The 18,826-nt window shown below is 37.0% G+C and overlaps 2 protein-coding genes across 7 annotated transcripts in view; one reads left to right on the top strand and one right to left on the bottom strand.

The window, feature by feature from the left end:
- Positions 1–18,826, top strand: part of LOC129776181 (uncharacterized) — a 445,403-nt gene that overhangs the window by 61,874 nt on the left and 364,703 nt on the right. The window lies entirely within an intron of this gene.
- The window catches only part of LOC129776180 (uncharacterized), a 338,043-nt gene that overhangs the window by 42,157 nt on the left and 277,060 nt on the right, over positions 1–18,826 (bottom strand). For 4 of the 6 annotated variants that reach the window (XM_055781657.1, XM_055781654.1, XM_055781658.1 and 1 more), the window contains 2 exons: positions 7,867–9,155; positions 1,631–2,767 (listed from right to left, as the gene is read on the bottom strand). In XM_055781657.1, the coding sequence (XP_055637632.1) occupies positions 1,631–2,158 (528 nt within the window). In that variant the 5' untranslated portion in view covers positions 2,159–2,767; positions 7,867–9,155. The remainder of the gene's footprint in view (positions 1–1,630; positions 2,768–7,866; positions 9,156–18,826) is intronic. The other 2 variants (XM_055781652.1, XM_055781653.1) reach the window with 2 other exon arrangements.

Here is an 18,826-nt window from a genome sequence, read left to right as displayed (position 1 = left end):
AACAAATTTTTGTAAAAAACGTATGTTTTTTTTAATTTCTGAATAACATTATTTGATTATTGCATGGGTTATTTATATTATTATTTTCGAATCTTGAAAAGATATGTTTTTGAGAAAAATCATCTTTAATTTTTGAAGTTCTTTTTTTTCAATGTTTTTTTTTTTCAAATTTGTTTGATACTTTTTTATGAAGGTTTTATAAAAAAAACAATTTCCTACATTTCATTCCTCTACTAAAATTTGTTACTATTCGGTCGAAGTGTCTCATAGTTTTGAGTTAATATTTTTTTGTAATGTTGAGTTTTTTCCTCATTTTTTTTATAAATGTTCCTCCTCAAAAGCTATAAGATCTGAAACATTTTGATAAAGGATTTCTGAATATTATTTTCAGAATTTGGAAAAATATGTTTTGAGGAAAATACATTTTAATAAAAACTTTTTTTTCGATTTTTTATTTGTTTGCTATTTTTCTCTTAAAATATAAACAATTTCCTACAATTCATTCCTTAACTAAATTTGTAAAGAGTTTTGGTGTAAATTTTTTTTTGCATTTTCTTTGTAGTGTTTTCTCTGTTTTTTTACAAAATATTCTAACTAAAAATCTTGATAAATGAACTAAATGTAGGTATTTTTAAAAAATTTCATTATAATAAAAAAAGATTCAAGTTCAAATTTATTTTCCTCGAAATGACTTTTTTAATATTGGAAAAATAATATAAATAGTCCATACAATAACCAACAAGTCATCTATACATCAGAAGAAGGGTACTGTTACAAGGTAAAAGTTTTTTTTTATAATTTTAAAAATAATCAACAATTTCGTATATTTTATTCTATGACGAAAAGCTTATAGGCCTCTTAGATTTTGTGTTTTTGAAATTTTTGTTAATTTTTTTTTACAAAACATAGGCCCTCTTTAAAAAGTCGCCTATATATTTTTCGAAGATTTCAAATATGCAAAGTCGCTTAAATGGCCCATGTTTTTACATCCACGAAGCTTCACTGCAATCTGAGATAGTGCTGCCGTCTTTTGAGACGAGTTGGCATGTAATTCGTCTACATTCACTGAACCTCTGAAAAATGCGTGAATTGTTATGGAATCTGACTCTGGGATCCGAATCTTGTTGGATAAATTCAGGAATTTAAGTTTTCGGGTATTCAGATTCCAGAATTCCAAATTCAGATCCCAGATTCTAGATTCCAGATTTAAATTTCGTATTCATATTCCAGATCCCAGATCCCCAGATCAGATTCCAGATTTTGATTCCAGAGAGTTACAGATTCCAGATTTCAGATTCTGATTCCAGATTAAGATTTCAGAGTCAGATTCCAGATTCAGATTCCAGATTCAGATTCCAGGTTAAAAATCTAGATTCGGATTCCAGGTTTATATTCCAGAAACAGATTCCAGATTCAGATTCAAGATTCGGGTTCAAGATTTAGATTCCAGATTCCAGATACAGATTCCAGATTCAAATTCCACATTCCGATATTCTGATTTAATATTCAGATTAAGATTCCATTCCAAATCGGTTGATGTAATTTGGAAAGGATCAAAATTGTTATTACATTTATTTTTTGTATATTCTAGTCTTTATTGTTTTGTTTTATTCCTGCATGTTTTTCTCACCTGTACGGTTGGTGGTTTTCTGAAGTTGTTCAGCTCTGACAGTAGAAAATTGGCCTTCGATTGTTGATCCTCTCCTGGGATGGCGCTCTGATGTTCCTGCTTCTCGGATGAGGAAATCGAGCTCGTAGTCGTGGTGATGGCACTGATCGGCACCGAAACTTTCTTGTCCTCCTCTGGTATCTGTACCAGCCGACCCGGGCTGGCGGTGGTCGTCGTTGTCGTTGTTTTTGGTGCGATGATCTGGATTGACGTTTTATCGATCTTCTCGGTTGGCTTTTGGTAGTTGTTTTTGCTCCTTTGTAAATTCTTCTTGTCGTTGCTGTCACTTTCGCTGCTGTCTTTCTTACAGTTGCGGCCCAGGGTTGTTGCGTTGTTGAGTCTGCTGCCGGAGGTCTGCTTGCGCTGACTTTTGGCTCTCCGATTGTTGAAGCTTCTGATAAGCTGATTAATGGTGATTGCCTTCTTGACCGTCTCGGCGGGCCGTTCACGAACGGTGGCTGTTGTGCGAACTGACAGCATCACAAACATAGCCCGTCGGTTTTCTTTTCCAACACTTTGGCATAATATTCTTATGGAAAGGGGTGATTAAATTTATGATTACTCTCCTTGAGCTCTTAACTTCCTTTTTCCCAAGTCTTCCGGTTGTTTACAATTCGTCTTAATTATTAATAACTGTTTTGAACTGCGCCGCTTTCTCTCTCACTCTCTCTTTCTTTCCTCTCTAGTAATAGCACCACAGTAAGAAGCACTTCTTTTATTTATTTAATGCTGAAATAAATTTCCTGTCCTCACTTCTGCACACTTCGCAAGTCCCTCGTCCTTTGCAGCACGTGGCTCAACATTGCACGTGGAACGACAAAATAAAAGAGTTTACGACGAAACGAAACGCGTTGAGCTAACCAAGAAACAAAAATTAATCTGAAAAAAAAACAGCTTGAAGGTGGATCAAATTAGGCTAGATCGCAATTCCACGAGCTGTGTTTTTTGCCTAGCTCGAACAAGATTTGTTTTCATATCCTATGCCACCGTCGTTAGTTTCGCTCTCTATTTTTACCGTGGTAACAATGACTGTGATGACAGCGTGTTTTTTGTGTTTCCGCTCGAGATGTCGGCAGGATCAGTGCTGTTTTTTTTTTGCTGAAATGAGACAGGAGGGGAAATATGAGAATTGTTTTACTTCTATTGTGAATATATTTGTTTAAGCTTGCGTGTGTGTGTGTGTGAAGATGTTGGCATTGTTTCGCATTGCCATAATATTTTTAGTATTGACAGAGATTTGTCGGAATTCCAGTTAAATGATAATATAATGTTGTTATGCTGAGATGTCTGTGATTTGTGCGGCATGACTTGAAACGTTCTAAATGTCTTTCCATCAATGAATAACTCGGTTCAATAGCGCGGAAACTTCAGGATATACGCATAAAACTCAAAGTTTGTCAGATACTCTGATCTTAATTTTCTTCAAAATACCTAAATAATCAGTCGCAAACAACCTTCCTGTTGTGGCAGGTGTGTTACGAGACGGTTAGCCACATTTTCTGATGCTTTTCAACTTGACTGACGGAGCAGATTACCTCGGTCGGAGTGTGTGGATTCAGCTTCTGGCCAGAGCAAAATCATTCCTACGTATGGCACTTTTTTTCGTGCGCTCGCTCTTCTTTCACAAACAACAGCGAAGTATAATCCTCAAGGAAGTAGCTACTCTATCACCCATCGTCGATGTAAGCAACGGTCTGAGATATGGTGCGCAAAATTGAAGCGGAAGTTTTATATTTAGTTAAGAGATTAAAGCAGAAACTTGTGATTGTCTTTAGGGGGAGGGGGAAGATTTGTATTTGCCAACGATGCTGCACAGGAAAAGGCACAGTTGCTGCTGCTGTTGCCAGGAAACAGCAATTCTGTTCGTGCTTAAATATTTACACGATTATAACCATTCTCGCGTTGGGTGCAGGAGGTTGCCACGCAATAAGAAACAGGTATGTGAGTGTGATGTTTTTTACGTTGATACTGTTGTGTTACTTTCACAGAAGTTGGCTCAGCTGAGTTCTTGCAGTTAAATTCAATTTCAAAGGTTGTTAAAATGTTGTTCGCAATTGTTCAGGCTGTTATGTTGTTATGCGAGTGGAATTGATGCCCGGAATGGATGTTTCCACTTCGGAGAAAATTAGTTCCCACAGCGGAAAGCGAGTAATACGAGGGTGTTTTTCTTCATATTTACGGCTTCTTGTCCGAAGAAGCACGAAATCGTGGACATTGTTTGTTAGTTCCTCTTGGGACAAAACAGCACAAACATTTTTTTTTATACAATATTGGATGAAGTCCAATTCGATTGGCCTTCCAAACTTCTAAATCAAACTTCGCATTGGAATCCAATTTTTAGTTACAAATGGAGCCACCTTGTTACTTGGTGTCATCATGCAACTGAAATGTAGTCGCTCGTTCCACGTCTACGGGGCTGAGAATATACGAACAATATGCGTGTGTTGAGTTTTTTCTTTGAAGTAATGTTGTCAGGCTTCGTGAGAATTTGTTGCGAGCTGGATAATGGGAAACGATATTTTATTACTCCAATTTGCCAGGCTCGAACTTTTGGAAGAAATAGTAGCTTCGTGGTCGGCACTAAGCTCATTTTATCCCGTGGAAATTCAAAATCGGGTGACACTCTAAGTTAAAGGGTAACAATTTTATTTACACATTTGTTGTGCTAATGACAGATTCTTCAAGTTGTTTCAATTGATTTCCAATATTCATTGCATCTATCGTGAAAGATTAATGGGTATTACGCCGTTCACGGAATAGAAAAAAATGCAGCGGGCAGCGTAAAATATGTTTTTTTTTGGAGTTGATTGCTCTCCGTAAGAACATTTAAATACGAATGTCATAGAGTGTCCATAAAGTGTTGATCAAACAATTTCAGATTCATGCTCATTTGAGTGGTCAGAGTTCGCACAAAAAAAACGACATAACGGACCACCACCAGGCAGTCTTCAAAAACAAACGCAGCGCTGCGCTTGAGTTTAATTTTCATCAGCGCGCGCTCAAAGAAAACTCGTATTCTATCTTGGTGCGAAGAGCACAAAATTCATAAGCACGACAGCGCAAAATGTACCCGGCGCAGAACTCAGATAGGTACTAAACACTTCTTCTCACTTGTGTGATGCGCGTCTCATTCTATACACACACCCATACACATCAAATTCTAGCGCCCGCTTTGTCTTCGTTCGTTCTAAGCATAGCATAAAAACAACAGCGCGCCCCCATTTGAACCGTATACGCTTGTGTGAAGAAAAATATCTCAACAGAGTGAGCAATCCAGTTTCAAGGGCGCAGTATAGAAATACGGCGCAAGAACGGCGCAATTTTCAGCGTAAAACTCAGCTTAACACTGGGCGCAAATCTCTGCGTAAGAACGGCGCTGACCAAAGTTTTGTAGGTTCTGTTCATGAAGGTTTGTAGGTTGATTTGTAAAAAAAATAAGAATTAAGAACTTTGTCTTTTTTAAAAAAGTAGTCTAATTTTTTATGATTTTCGTGAAAATTTGTTCGTCATTTTGTTCTTTATCGCAAAATATTAGACCCATTTTCTTATTTCTTCATTAGAATGCCCATTTCCAGTTTAAGTTGGTTTAAAAAATCAAATTTTCCTCTTTTCCCAAAAAGACTTTTTTTTCATAACTATTGAACTACTAGACCGATTCAGATGATCGACATATCAATTAAAAGCCAATTAGGTAATATTTTTTTTTGCAGGGTCGCTGTATGTTTATATATTTTTTTGAAAGCTGAGGTTTCTTACACAACATATTGTAAAATCAGAGATTTGATATGAAAATGGACTTATTTGAAATAATTTTTACAACAACTTTTTCATGCACAAGCTAAAATAACAGCGAAACACTTTTTTTTTGAAAATTTACCATTTCGATAAAATCGAATTTTGGAATGGTTCTATTTCATATTTTAAAAATAAAAATGCGTAGGATTGCTGTGCTCTCGTGGTTGAGTTGTTATCATGCCGGGGGTTCGGGTTTGATTCCCTTTCTGACCGGGGGATTTTTCATCAACCAAAGTCCTCCGACTAACACTGGGGCCACGGACATTCTAAAGCATGCCAATTTAGTCCTTTGCGGTTGTTTGTCTGCTTTTAGTCACCACAGCAAGGAATCATACTGAATACTTTTGCGATTTTTAATGTCTAGAGAACTTTTTCCTTACTTCATTACACCGGGGCAAACCGAAACGATGTTTTCGAAGTTCAACTTGAAAGTTATCTTTCAAAATCACTAAATCACTAAATTCAAATATGTTTGCGGCATTAACAAGGTATGGCAGATGGCTTTCGATAAAAAAAGAGATTCACACTGGATGTTTATTTTTAAAATGTTTAGCTATCATATGTATTGTATCAACTTGTCACGTAGAGCGGGGTAAGTTGGAACGCGGAAGTATCATGAGTTTAATGTGCGGTTTTGCTTTTCGAACTACCTACAACTGATTTATGAAACACAAAATTGAACGAATTACATATAAACATTTGAAGAAAAGGGTTTCAGTACACGTGAGATGTGGGGGAGTAGTCTGATACACACACAATGGACACTACATACTAGAATTTATATTCGAAACAATATCATCAAGAATCCTATTTTACACGCTCTTATATAAGAGTCACTCAAAACGACCACTAATGAGGTTTATGGGATCAAATAATATTCAAATATTACGTAACGTACTCAGAAAGGGAGGAGGGAATTCCTAGTGGAAACTTGTTTAGAAATAAATTCAACTAAATGTAAACGTTTTATGCAAATGACCATTTGTTACATGTTATGTAGGGAAGAGGGTGTCAAAAATAGTAAACAAATTGCGGTACGTAATATCTGAACGACTCCTTATTGCAAAGCTAACAAATTTGGCTTGTATCATGCCTGTGTATTCATATTATGTAGAGCATTCTGAGGAATGAAATATGAATGATTCTTATTTTTTTTAATTTATCATCATTCATTCATATAGAAATCACCGACGAATAACATTCGGAATCTGCAGCAATGTTTGAAAAATAGTTGATTTAACTGGTTACAACTTACCCCCGGGTTGAAAAAGCATAGTGTGAGTTAAAATGCTCAGAGCTATACGGAAAAAAAATTTCAGTATAATTTTTCTAACAACTACACTTGATTATCCCTTTTTAATTACCTGACGTACAATTTTGGTGATATTTTTGAGAAAATCAGTGTAGATCATGAAATACGCAGTTTTATAATGACAATCAAGTTAAAGGTGTGTTCCTAATTTCAGATCAATAGGTCAATAGGAAGAGGGTCATTAATGTGGTTCTATTGATGTGAAACAGCGCTTCAGACATATAAACAGAGCAAGCCAAATAAAACCGTTTAAAAAAAATTAAAAGTTGACCCTTTCCAGAGAATAATGGTAGGAAATATTAGCCTCATTAGTTAAAATCATCGAATTATAAATTCAAATGAATCCAGAGAGGGGGTTTCCAACTACTAATTGAGTTGGCGTGAAATCCGTCAATACGTTTGATGATAAGTTTAACACGTTAAGCTCCGAATTTTTCTTGATGCGCTTTCCATTCCGCCCGCATCAAGAGTGTCGGTCCCAGCTCCCAAAGATACTGATTGTATAAATAGAAAATATTCAGAAATTCGACGAGAAAGCAGTCGTAACCGTCAGTCCCAGTCAGTCAGCGCATTCCTACCAAAAAGGTCACCTCCTAGTCGGCTCCTAGGGACCGACGCGGGGCTCAACGTGTTAGTTCTATTGTTTTTTTTTCTTTCAAGTGAATCATTTCATATTCTCACTGAAGAAATCATTGGGAACATCTTCAAGGACTATGAATCGGAAACTCATAATCACCAACTACCTTTTAAGCTGTTTGATGGATTCAAGCGTGTAGGGCGATGTTGGGCAATCAAATGTTACATCACTACACTTCTAATTATGGCGAAGCCCTCCTTCTCCATGATTATCGCTTTGTTTTCAATTCCGGGCTCAAAATGAAAAGCATGCCAATAGCACCATAAAGTAGAACTCGAAAGGGTAGCAATAGACCTGTTCAACTCCTCCCCTCCCCCCTCCACCGTCAGTTCCATGGCATCAAATTTTTATCGCCCGCATCGTTCCCAAATTGCTCCGCATCTCCCATCAAAACCGTCTCCCGCGCTGAAGATTCCTGTGTTGGCTCGATAAAAGCTAAACTTTATGACTCACCTTTTAACTTTATGAATCCTCCCACCGGTGGCGAAGCTGGCCAAGCGTTGCACGTGTTATCAAGTTGCAAATTAATAATTCCATTTATTCTGCTGCCGATAGCAAGAGTCGCTTTTCCATCTCATTACGGTTGGTAAATTAATTCCCCCGGAATAATAGAGGTGAGAAAGGTGCGTTTCCTCCGCTCCGCTGGTTTGGATCCGCTCGATTTTTGTTTTTACGACTGGCTATTCTCCAGTTATGGCAGTTTTTGGTTTAATTTTTCGAAGTAAAAAAAATGTCCAAAATAAAACTGCGGAGGAAAAGAAATGCCGAGCTGGGAAGCAAAGTGTAAATGAACTCGAAGCAACTTAGGCAAACAGACGAAGATTGCTCAATTAAAAACAAGAAACTCAAACTTTAAGTGGCCGCAATTTGCACCGTTCCTCCTTGCAGATGTTCTTTTTTTAAATATGATTTTCCTCACTCCACTTTCGGCGGAGAACTCTCGTCTCGCCGTGGGCCAGTTTATTTCTCGTCCTTTAAGTGTTACCGACTGTGTGGAACGATTCGGTTTTGTCTTTTTCCTTTGGTTCTTCTCTGAAGTGGTTGCAGCCAAATTTGAAGATCTGCTTCCGTCTCATTTGATCCGTCTGGCTGGTGCCGAGATATCACTTAGTTACGCTTCCATCTTATCTCGTAGTGGTGAATGGTGATCTGCTCGAGCTGCCGGATCTCGAATGAATCACTGATGAGCTGCTGCAGGTTGTGTGTCTCACCACCACCGCCACCGGGCATCGCATCCATCGTTCCGCACCACTTGAGTGCGCGCTGTGCGGAGGATCCCGATACACTGTTGGTTAGATGCTGATGCTGGTGATCCTATCTGGAATGGCGATTAAACGACAACTGCTTGCGAACTAGTAGCAAAAAACAGACACACCCTACTAATTAAAATACTCCAAATGTTGTTGCGGTTGTTCAAATCCCTGGAAGACTTCACGACGCAAATTGTGTCTGGGGAGTGTACGCGTGTGAGCTGCTGTCTCCAGCAGCCTCCATTCTGTCGTGACTGCGACTTCGTGTTGTTTTTTTTTTGGTTTTGTGATTGGCAGTGAAAATAAAACACAAGAAAAAAAACGTTCGCTTTTTTGCTTGCTAACGTTGGCCGCAGTTCGCCACCTGCAGTGTGTGTTCTGCGAAAGTTGGGTGATTTCGGACTAATTTTGTGTACGCGCCCTTGCGATGCTGTTGTTGCAAAGTGGTAGTGTTTTTGGGGTGGTAGTCTTTTTCATAAGCTGAAGTTATTCCTGCGGACAGAAAAAAGATGATAGAAGAGAATGTGATTAGAAAGTTTTGCAGTTGTGGTTGTTTTTATGGCGGCGATATCATTGAGAGGTAGGCTGTTTTTTTTGTATCGGCTCAGAATTAGCGCCTGGAATTAACGGGCTGTGAATTTGTTGGCGATATCAACTTTCTTGTGTGATTTTTGTTTGTAAAATTCTTTCTACAAGCATGGTACAATGCGATGTTCCGAGAAATATGCTCGACGGAAGCTCCGACATTCTATGAGAATTTTAGTTTCTAGCAAAAATAAATAATGTCCAAAGATTGCACAGGCACAAAATCCACAATTTTTGACAACAAACAAAATGTGGCTGAATGATTTTATTGATATTTCGTATTGGATATTGTTAACGGGTGTCAGAAACATAAGAATAACGATATGACTTTTAACTTACATTAGTATGTGTAGCTGTTAAAAAAATCCGATTTCATATGCATAACTGGGAGAAGAACATCAACGTTTAGAAGATTGTCTATCAAATTTCCATAAACATCAAAATCCGAAACACTGCTTTAATTGATAAAACAAGTTTATGATAATCATCATTCATCCCGTAGCAGAGTGCCAATATAGTGAATGTGCTTTGAGCAGATCCAAAATGTGAATAATTCATTAAGATTTTGCGTGATTCCATCAAAGATGAACTGAAATTTAAATTATTAGATGGAGACTCCGAAATCCGAAAGATCAATTTATCGTTTTTGACAGATCATTTGGGCCTTTGAAAACTTCTCTCAAGCTTTGTTTCGCACAACATAACATAAAAATCCAAACAGCCAGCAGACCTAAAAAAATGTAAATAGTCATTTCGTTCAATTGATGTCTCGTTGGTTGAAAATACACGCTTGCCTTTTTTAAATTGGATGGCTTAATTTATAACTGCTGGGTCCCGCATTTCCTCAGGACGTATTTTGTTGACTAACCAAACTAAAAATGTGTGTATGAATCCGAATACATCCGAATACATCCAGCAATATGTGGGACCGAATCCGAGCGGACTTCATATTTTTTTGAACACACGCGCTGTCATATTATAACAGTGCATTGCGTTTTGACCTGGCAATAGCAAAGGCTGTGTCGGATTTGCTCGTGATAGCGTCTTGCAAGTGAATGTTTTCTTCCACACGCCGCTTTTGTTGGTTGTGTCGTAGGAATCGCAGACGTTCGCTCTCTGTCCTCGCGTACATGCTGACCAATAGTTGTTGGCACAACTCACGACATCGTAGGCGTTGTCCTGACTATCTCGAATCATAATATGATACACATAAAAATCCATCGAGCCCACTTTCTTGTTTGTTTCGTCTCGTATAACCGCATGTTCATATATATTAATTCTAAATGAGAAGTAATGTTCATAATGAATGAAGTACCTGTGGTGAGATCTCGTTGTTTAATGTTTATACAATCGCCATATTGTTCCTTACGAACTCCTGTGTGGGATTTTTCGTCAAAGAAAGGAGGGCTTGCACTGTAGTCACACATATTCTAGAGCTTGTTACTCGGAATGCATTTAAGGTGCATTGCTTGGTATACAAATCTTAACTATGTACGGTAGAATCCCGATTATTCGCGAAATGTCTTTTATCAATACAGAAATATCGAGAAGTTTCATCAATACAGGAAAATCGAGGTTCTATTGTACTAATAAAAATTACGCAAGTAATACTATGCTGAGAAGAAGGACATTGGGAACGTTAGTGTCATTGAAGGAGAACATGGAGCGAGTCGTATGAACGGTGCGTGTCAACGATGAATTCCAGATCATTGTTTTTCTTCGAATCCCAATTTCTTGCGTGTACTTGTTTTATCTCATTTGCTTATTTAGGCTCATTAGTATTTTAGCTGTAACAGAGCCGAATTTTAATCGTGTACATGTCACATGTTTATCATATATATATAAATAGCACATTACACAGTTGCCATTTTTCGGCGTAAGAGTATTCCTTCTGTTTTACCATTATCCAGTTAGACCACCGGACAGCGGCGACAGTTGATATGATCATTGTTGCGTTATTAATAGAACAGTAGCCCGATGTTTCTTGTAGAGCAGAGCCGTTGTATGGATGAATCGATCTTCATTCGACCGTGGATCGATCTCCATCGCTAATAACTGTTGCGTGAACGTAGTTCTTCTGTTACAACGGAAAGTCAATGAGGTCAATGAGGGCTCTGAGTTTTGAACTTACGATCGATCAATATGGCTACGAAGACCACACACTGTGCACTTGCTGACTATGATTCCAGCAAGGAGAGAATGACTATATAAGATAACTGAAAAAGTCCAACATTTGAAACAGAATTCATTTATAAACAAACTAGCTGACCCGGCGAACCTCGTCCCACCCACAATTGATATATTGTTATAAATCATTTAGAACACTCAAGATCCCACAGAAAATAATTTTTATGTACGTAATCTATACTCGCGGTATATATTTTCGTTTTTGACATATAAACCTGATGCAGACTAAAACGCATCAATCCTGATACTGACTGTGAGGAACGGACACCAAATCGTTTTTATTCATGTATATCAAGTTTATAAATACATAGTTACCTCCATTGTTGAAATTTATTTATTTGAAGTTCATTGTGAAAACATGAACACAAACGAAACATAACCGTTATTGAATTGAACGCATGGTGAAAATAAAAACATTTTTCATTTGAATTTCATTTTGAATTATTTTTAAGCAATTGTTTATTTTTCTTCCTCATCTTGGATTTCGGTTCTGAGGATTTCGACGCTTTGCCTTGAAGCGCTGTTGCTTCGTTGCACTGTTGTGGGGTTCGAAGAGACAGACGATGGTTCCTCATGAAGCTAGAAGCCCAATCTCTTCCGACCAGTTTTGCAACTTTGTTGAATTCGTGCTAGAGGTTGTTGGCTTCCGCAAAATCAAACGCCAGGCGTCGTCATTCATAGAAAGCATGCTCTGCAGTGGTCCGCCAGATCCTAAGACTGCTCACTCGTAAATACTTGTGTGAACCGCCCTAGGTGCTCACTGGCACATCTTAGCAGATCTTTTGCCCCACAGCCACTGCGCACTTTTGCCCCACAAGCAATTCATGAACTAATCGAATTTTAAAAAAGAAACTCTTGAACTTTTTCACAAAAACGAATACGCATTATCATCTACTATAGAATGAAGGTTTCTTTGACAGTGTAGTTTCGAACTTTCCAGTTATTTTAGGTAAGTAAATCGTCATCCCCAAAATTGAAAAAAATAGATCAAAACATCGCAAAACTCTTTTTACCTAATAACTTTTTGCCACTTTCATTAAATGTAAGTTGTTTGTATGTGTGACCTGCTGGTGTAATAATGTATCAAACGAATACACTGTTGTAGAAGTTTTATGCTCGTTTGCTTCTAAAAGGGCAATGCGCACTATTGTCCCGTGCGCACCTTTGCCCCGCACTACTCTATATATGGTTTGAAGTTAAATTTAAGAAAAAAAAAGTTCAGAATTCAGATTTTTTTCCGACTGGGCCCACTTCAATCGGTATTATATATATGTGAATCAGTAACCTAGCGATATCGTCTATAGTTAACGACCTATTCTCATGCCTTCCAAGTTTTTTGTGCATAACTTCATCAAAATCGGTTGAACCGTTTCGCAGGAGCTCGAGCACAAACACCGTAATACGAAATTTTTATATATACAGCCATTCCATGACAAACCAATATAGTGGTTCTCAGATTTTCATTAAAATTGCTAGTTTTGTTCCTTGTCGCAAAATATTAGGCCCATTTTTTTTATTTTTTCATTAGGGTGCCCATTTTCATTTTAGGGTAGTCCGAAAAACATTTTTTTTAGATTTTTATCCAAAAATGTATTTTTTCAAAAATTCATTACTTTTGAACCACTGGATTGATTTAGATAATCTACATATCAAATTAAAAAAAATTAGCTAATTCTATACTTGCAAAAAATTGTGATTTTTTTTTGCGTAATTTTGATTGTATTTGTTTTTTGTTGTTTTCATGGCTTTCGACTAGAGGGCGCTATATTTTTTCATATTTTATTCGGAAAGATACATTACATAATACATCCGAAAATGAGAGATGTGATTTTTTTCGTTTAAAAGTTATGATTTTTTCAAATTTACTCGATGGTCCGAAGAATAATTATTCCATTTTTTCCAAAACTGACTTTCTCAAAAACTCATACTGAACCGATTTAGATAATATCAATATATCAATTTTTAAACCAATAAGCCATTTTTTTTAAAATGTTACACTTGCGAAAAAATAGGATCCTAGTCGCATAGATCTAGTCAATTCGCACAGGAATATTGAACTAAGACTGACCACCCTAAAATGGAAAAGGTCACCCTAACGAAAATAAAAAATACGGGGTAATTGTTTGCGATAAAGAACAAATATATCCCTTTTCACGAAAATGTGAGAACCACTATATCGGTTTGGCATGCAATGGCTGTATAGATATAGATAAAATTTTTTAAAAAAAACTGAACTTTCGTTACCAACCCACTGCTCCGAATTCTGAAACAATTAAATTCTGTCTAGTTCCGCTCCACCCAACTAGAAAATATCTGAAGATTGAGATTCCTGTAATTACAGTCAGATAAATCCATCCGACTGTTGCATAACTTAAATTCCACCGAAATGAAGGCAGTTGTGCTTGTGCGATACGCCTACATTTTAATCCAAGCCTTCGCTTCCTGGGGCCGTCCAGCGGGAGGACAGAATAAGCTTTGGGATACTCACACCAATAAAAACAAAACAGCCAGCTGGGCATTTCTCCCATATCTGTTTCCCTTTCAGCGAATGGAAGCAACGCTTCCAGACAAGTCCAGTGCCCAAACAACAAAAAAAAGTTTCATAGATCAAAACATCCCTGCGCCGTTGTCGAGAACAGCAGCCAGTTGCCAGCCACCGAACGATCCTGACGCTGGAATTTGTTCGCTTAATCAAAAAGTCCGCATGACACAGAAAACAACAAAATTGATATCGTCGTTTGTGGTCGCAATAGTGGGCGGGGTGGACTAAATGTTTAGCCTGCCTGGGAAAATATTCCCAAAATATAGCAGAGCAGCAACTATGTTGCAATGAAAATATTTGCTCTGCGGCAAAATATTCGGTACCGAATAAACATTTGGAATATTTTCATCGGCCAGCCGTCGCTGAACGTCGCTTCATTAATCATCGTAAACTCGCCCCTGCATAAATTGCTCGAAACCCACTAATTACAGCGCCCACTCAAAGGACGAACTTTTCAAATCACTAACCAATCGAATTAGTCACCCTCATAAATAAACTCGAGAAGGGGAGGAGGAGCAGACATTTGAAAGGAATATACATAGATTTAATAATTGATGATGACAGCGTTCTTTTGCTGATTCACATCCACATCCCAAAACAATTTTTGGACGAAAGATGGCGACAATCGAGAGATACAATTTAGGACCTACAAGTTGAGAGCTTGATTTACGGTTATATTATGAAAGGCGGGTTGGATAGTTGCCGCTCTATCGGGGTTGATTAGGTGCCAGAACTTTATCTGCCATTACAGTTTTTTTCAAACCTTTCTTCCGAGGCTTAAAGTAAGCTGAATTGATTATTGTCCCCGCTTGTTCAATTCCAGATGGGAGACATTCACTTGAAACAGTTTCTTTCTTTCAAGCACAAACAAGTACTTTCTGTGGTGTTCTCTTTGAAGGTATTCAGACCCATCACCTGATAAGCTTGACACAACAAAACAGTAAAACAGATAAAACCTTCAAAGGTACTCGTTTTACTTTAATGGCTCTCAGACAAGGTACCATTGTTTTGGGGTAGTTTTTTCATCTTTTCGCAGCATATTTTGGCATAGCATGGTACGTTACAGGTGCACACCCGACGGCAACAATGAGTACCAACAATGGGCGGCGAATGGCATTTTCTTTTTATTATCCGACACAGGAAAGGACTTTGTTGAGGAATTGTTATTTTCTTGTTTCAACGATCGTCAACGGGAGCAAACTGAAGCGACAAATACCTTTGAGGGATTTCGCTATCACCCAGCTTCCAACGGAGATATGATTCCGCACAGATGTGATGTTTATTTTGTGAAGATTTTCTCTCCACATCTCCGGCTGGGTTATGGTGACGTTTATTGCGTGAGCAAAAATTATCCATAAAAAATGACAAAAAAGAGCTGTTTTGCTATAATGGTATAACACGTATTGTGCTCCAGGACATGTTAACGCATAGAACTTTTCGCAGATGAATCTACGAAACGGATTTAATACTAGCTGCAGTATTACATCCAGTTTGTCGCACGGAAATGTAGTCAAGGCTTTGGGTAACAATTTGTGACATTTCGCTCGTCATACTTTCTTGGGTGAACTTTCGTTGTACCATACCCTCGTATACTAATGATATTCCTAGCATGGGTGGGATTTCACCGAATATGGTGTCTTTTTTAAGGAACTCGGTGATTATCCTTCTTACGTAACGTTGCATTAAAAGCAATCGTTGTTTCCTTATCTACTGTTCATGAACCATGCAAATGCACAACCATATAACTGAAGCCAACTCGCTTCTGATATAAATTTCCACATGAAATGCTCGACAAAAAAAAAGAGACAGAACGCGAAATCGAATTTTTGAGGTGATTTTAAAAAATACTGTTACTCCATGAAAATTCAGCGCATGAAGATGAGATATACATATTTTAAAAGCTGCAAATTTAATAATCATTATCAATCAAACAGCTTTGATTCGATTTCTAAAACATTCCTATAGAACCTTCCGAAATAGCGATATTTTTGTTTGAATGGAAAATTACCCCCTCGTCTTTAATGATGAATAAGTCAATAAATAACTATGGCACCAAAAACTGAACAAAGTTTTGAAAACTCCAACAGATTTTATATAAGGGTAATTTGCGGCTTTGATGAAAAAAAGTATTTATTTTTTTGCATTGATTTGAAAAAAGTGTCACAGACAGGTTTTTGTTGTGTTTTAGAAAATCTTCTGGAATTTGGAAAATATTGTTGTATGTTTTAATATTAGCAGACAAAATTCGGGTACAAGTGTATCTCCAAAACCCCTGCGATCCATTCATATTGATATGTTCAATCATTTTTCTTAGCCGATCGATGAAAGCTCCGAATAAATTAGAGGAGATCTCCTTCGCGAATTATGCCAAAAGGGGTAGTGCTATGCATACCTTTAGAATGGAAATTTCGTATACCAGTTGAAATTGTCCGCTTTTTATGAAAAAACACATAACTTTCAGGAGAGCCTTAATTTTTGTTTTATTCGAAGTAATCCCCGGTTGATTCAACAATTCAAAACTACTTCTCTCGCAATGCCCCTTAAGTCGTATTCAAATCCACATACAAATTCACTCGGCTTATGTCCAACCACTACAACCTAAACGTGCATCTTTATCGTATTGGGCTCGCAGCAAACAATCTCTGTGATTGTGGTGATGGCTACCACGACATCGAGCATATTATCTGGTCGTGCTCTCTAGAGCACTGAGAGTACATGGCAGACAATCGGATATCCCCGTCCGGGATATCGTAGGGACTGCCATACGAATGAAACACAAATTCTGCAAAAATCTGCATTACTCGAAAATGCTTGATTAAGCGGAACCAAATTTGGCATGTGGAGGTTTTAGAGGGTGGGGGAGGGTTTGCATAACTCGAGAACTTATTAAGCTAATTGAACTAAATTTGCATATGGAGGTTTTAGGGAGCAATAAACATTTCTATGGTGGTTCGACACAGCTACCCCCTCTCCACGGGCAAGGCGGCTGCCATACAAATGAAACAGTAACTTCTACATAACTCGAGAACCAATCATGCAAAATCATGCCAAATTTTGGATGTGAGGGTTTTTGGGTACGAGAAATGTTCCTATGATGGTATGACATCCCTCCCTCCTCTGGTTATTCCAGAGGAGGGAGGGATGTCATGACGGGGTCTCGTAAAAATAATACACATAATTCAACTAAACATGACAATCGAAAATTTTTCGAAAACTCTGAGAAAAAATGTGAAAATTCGAAAAATTCAATTCGTATATGTTCTACAATTACATAGCGACAAGCGTTGTTAGTCCATTTCATGTTTGCGCTAACGGATTTGAATTTTGTTCGAAAGTGAAAATGGATTTCAATGTGATAAAACGCATTCCTATATCTTCTTCTATCTATATAAATAAAAATGGATCACCAAATATGTTGATAAGAGCAAAACTCGAGGAAGAAATTGTCCGATTTAGGACTCTCTTTATTCTATCATATTTTCTGTATCAAACATCTATTCCATGTAACGGAGAAACATATTATTTACAAGTGGTTGATAAATCCTGAACGAGAATTGTGTCTTAAATTAATCTGATATTATGATGACGAGTTTTGGTAAAAGTACTAGGAATTTTATAGTAAAAGGCAATTTTAAAGGGTTGATTAGAAGATCAATCAATAAATAGTTCTGCGATTGGACCCAAGAACGTGCGCTTAGTAAGAAAACCTGAATGTGATAACGAAAAATTAATTTTGGGCGGGACGAAGTTTACCGGGTCAGCTAGTTACAAATAAAAATTAATATGGATATCATCATGTTCGAGATTAGTTCGTAAAATATTCCTAAACGTGAGAGTATATCCCATCTTTATATGTGAAAAAATGTTTTTTATTTGTAATTAAAATTCGACAATTACTTTTCAGGCAACCCAATATATCAGAGACATTAACAATAGTTTTCATTCTATTCATATCGCTGGTGTATGAACAAATTTACTGTAATGGATGAATATGGCATTGAGTGAGGTTCAAAACATCGCTGTTCTTCATACTTTAAATGTCTGAGGCAACAAATTGAAATTCATCATTAACCATTTTCATATAAAGGGCCTGGCTGGATAAGAAAGTGAAAAGTGCCCCAAACCAAATCACCAGCTCTGCTGAAAATATTGTTTCGAGTACCGAATAAGAAATTTTGACTATTTTTTGAACCCTTATGTGGTTTATCATAGGATCTATGGTGAAAAACGTACTTTTTCGTCTATTTCACGCTATTCTCAATAGCTTCCAGATAAAAATTTGAAAAAAATAAAAAAATTGTTCAAGTGCATCTTATTATGTTGTATCGGGAAATATTACCGAATATTTTTTTCATCAAAAATTGAAGTACCAGAAAAATCTTAAATATTGATTTTTTAGAGGAATGTAGATATTCAGTACTACTTCAATTCGTATTTAAATGTGTTCCCAAACCATTTCTAGATATGTATGATTTTTCTCAGAGTTTTAACAGTGTTGCGCGGTACAAATATATATTTCCAAATTTCGATTTTTTTTCATTTTAAGACCCAGTACTGGGTTAATTTATATTAAAATATGTTCATATGTGTTTTTAATATTCGTGATTTTTATCTGATTATTCTGCAGATAATTTCGAGAACTGCGAGGTACGAAAATATCTAACAAGTTTTTTTTTATTTTAGGACCCAGTACTGGTTTAATTTATATTAAAATATGTTCATATGTGTTTTTGATATTCGTGATTTTTATCTGATTATTCTGCAAATAATTGATTTTGCAGATAATTTCTAGAACTGCGAGGTACGAAAATATCTAAAACATTTTTTTTTATTTCTATTTTTTTCATTT

The sequence above is a fragment of the Toxorhynchites rutilus genome, chromosome 3 (genome assembly GCF_029784135.1).
Source record: "Toxorhynchites rutilus septentrionalis strain SRP chromosome 3, ASM2978413v1, whole genome shotgun sequence".
Taxonomy (NCBI): domain Eukaryota; kingdom Metazoa; phylum Arthropoda; class Insecta; order Diptera; family Culicidae; genus Toxorhynchites; species Toxorhynchites rutilus.
The sequence above is the reverse complement of the archived record's forward strand: the minus strand, read 5'-3'. Positions and strand labels throughout refer to the sequence as shown.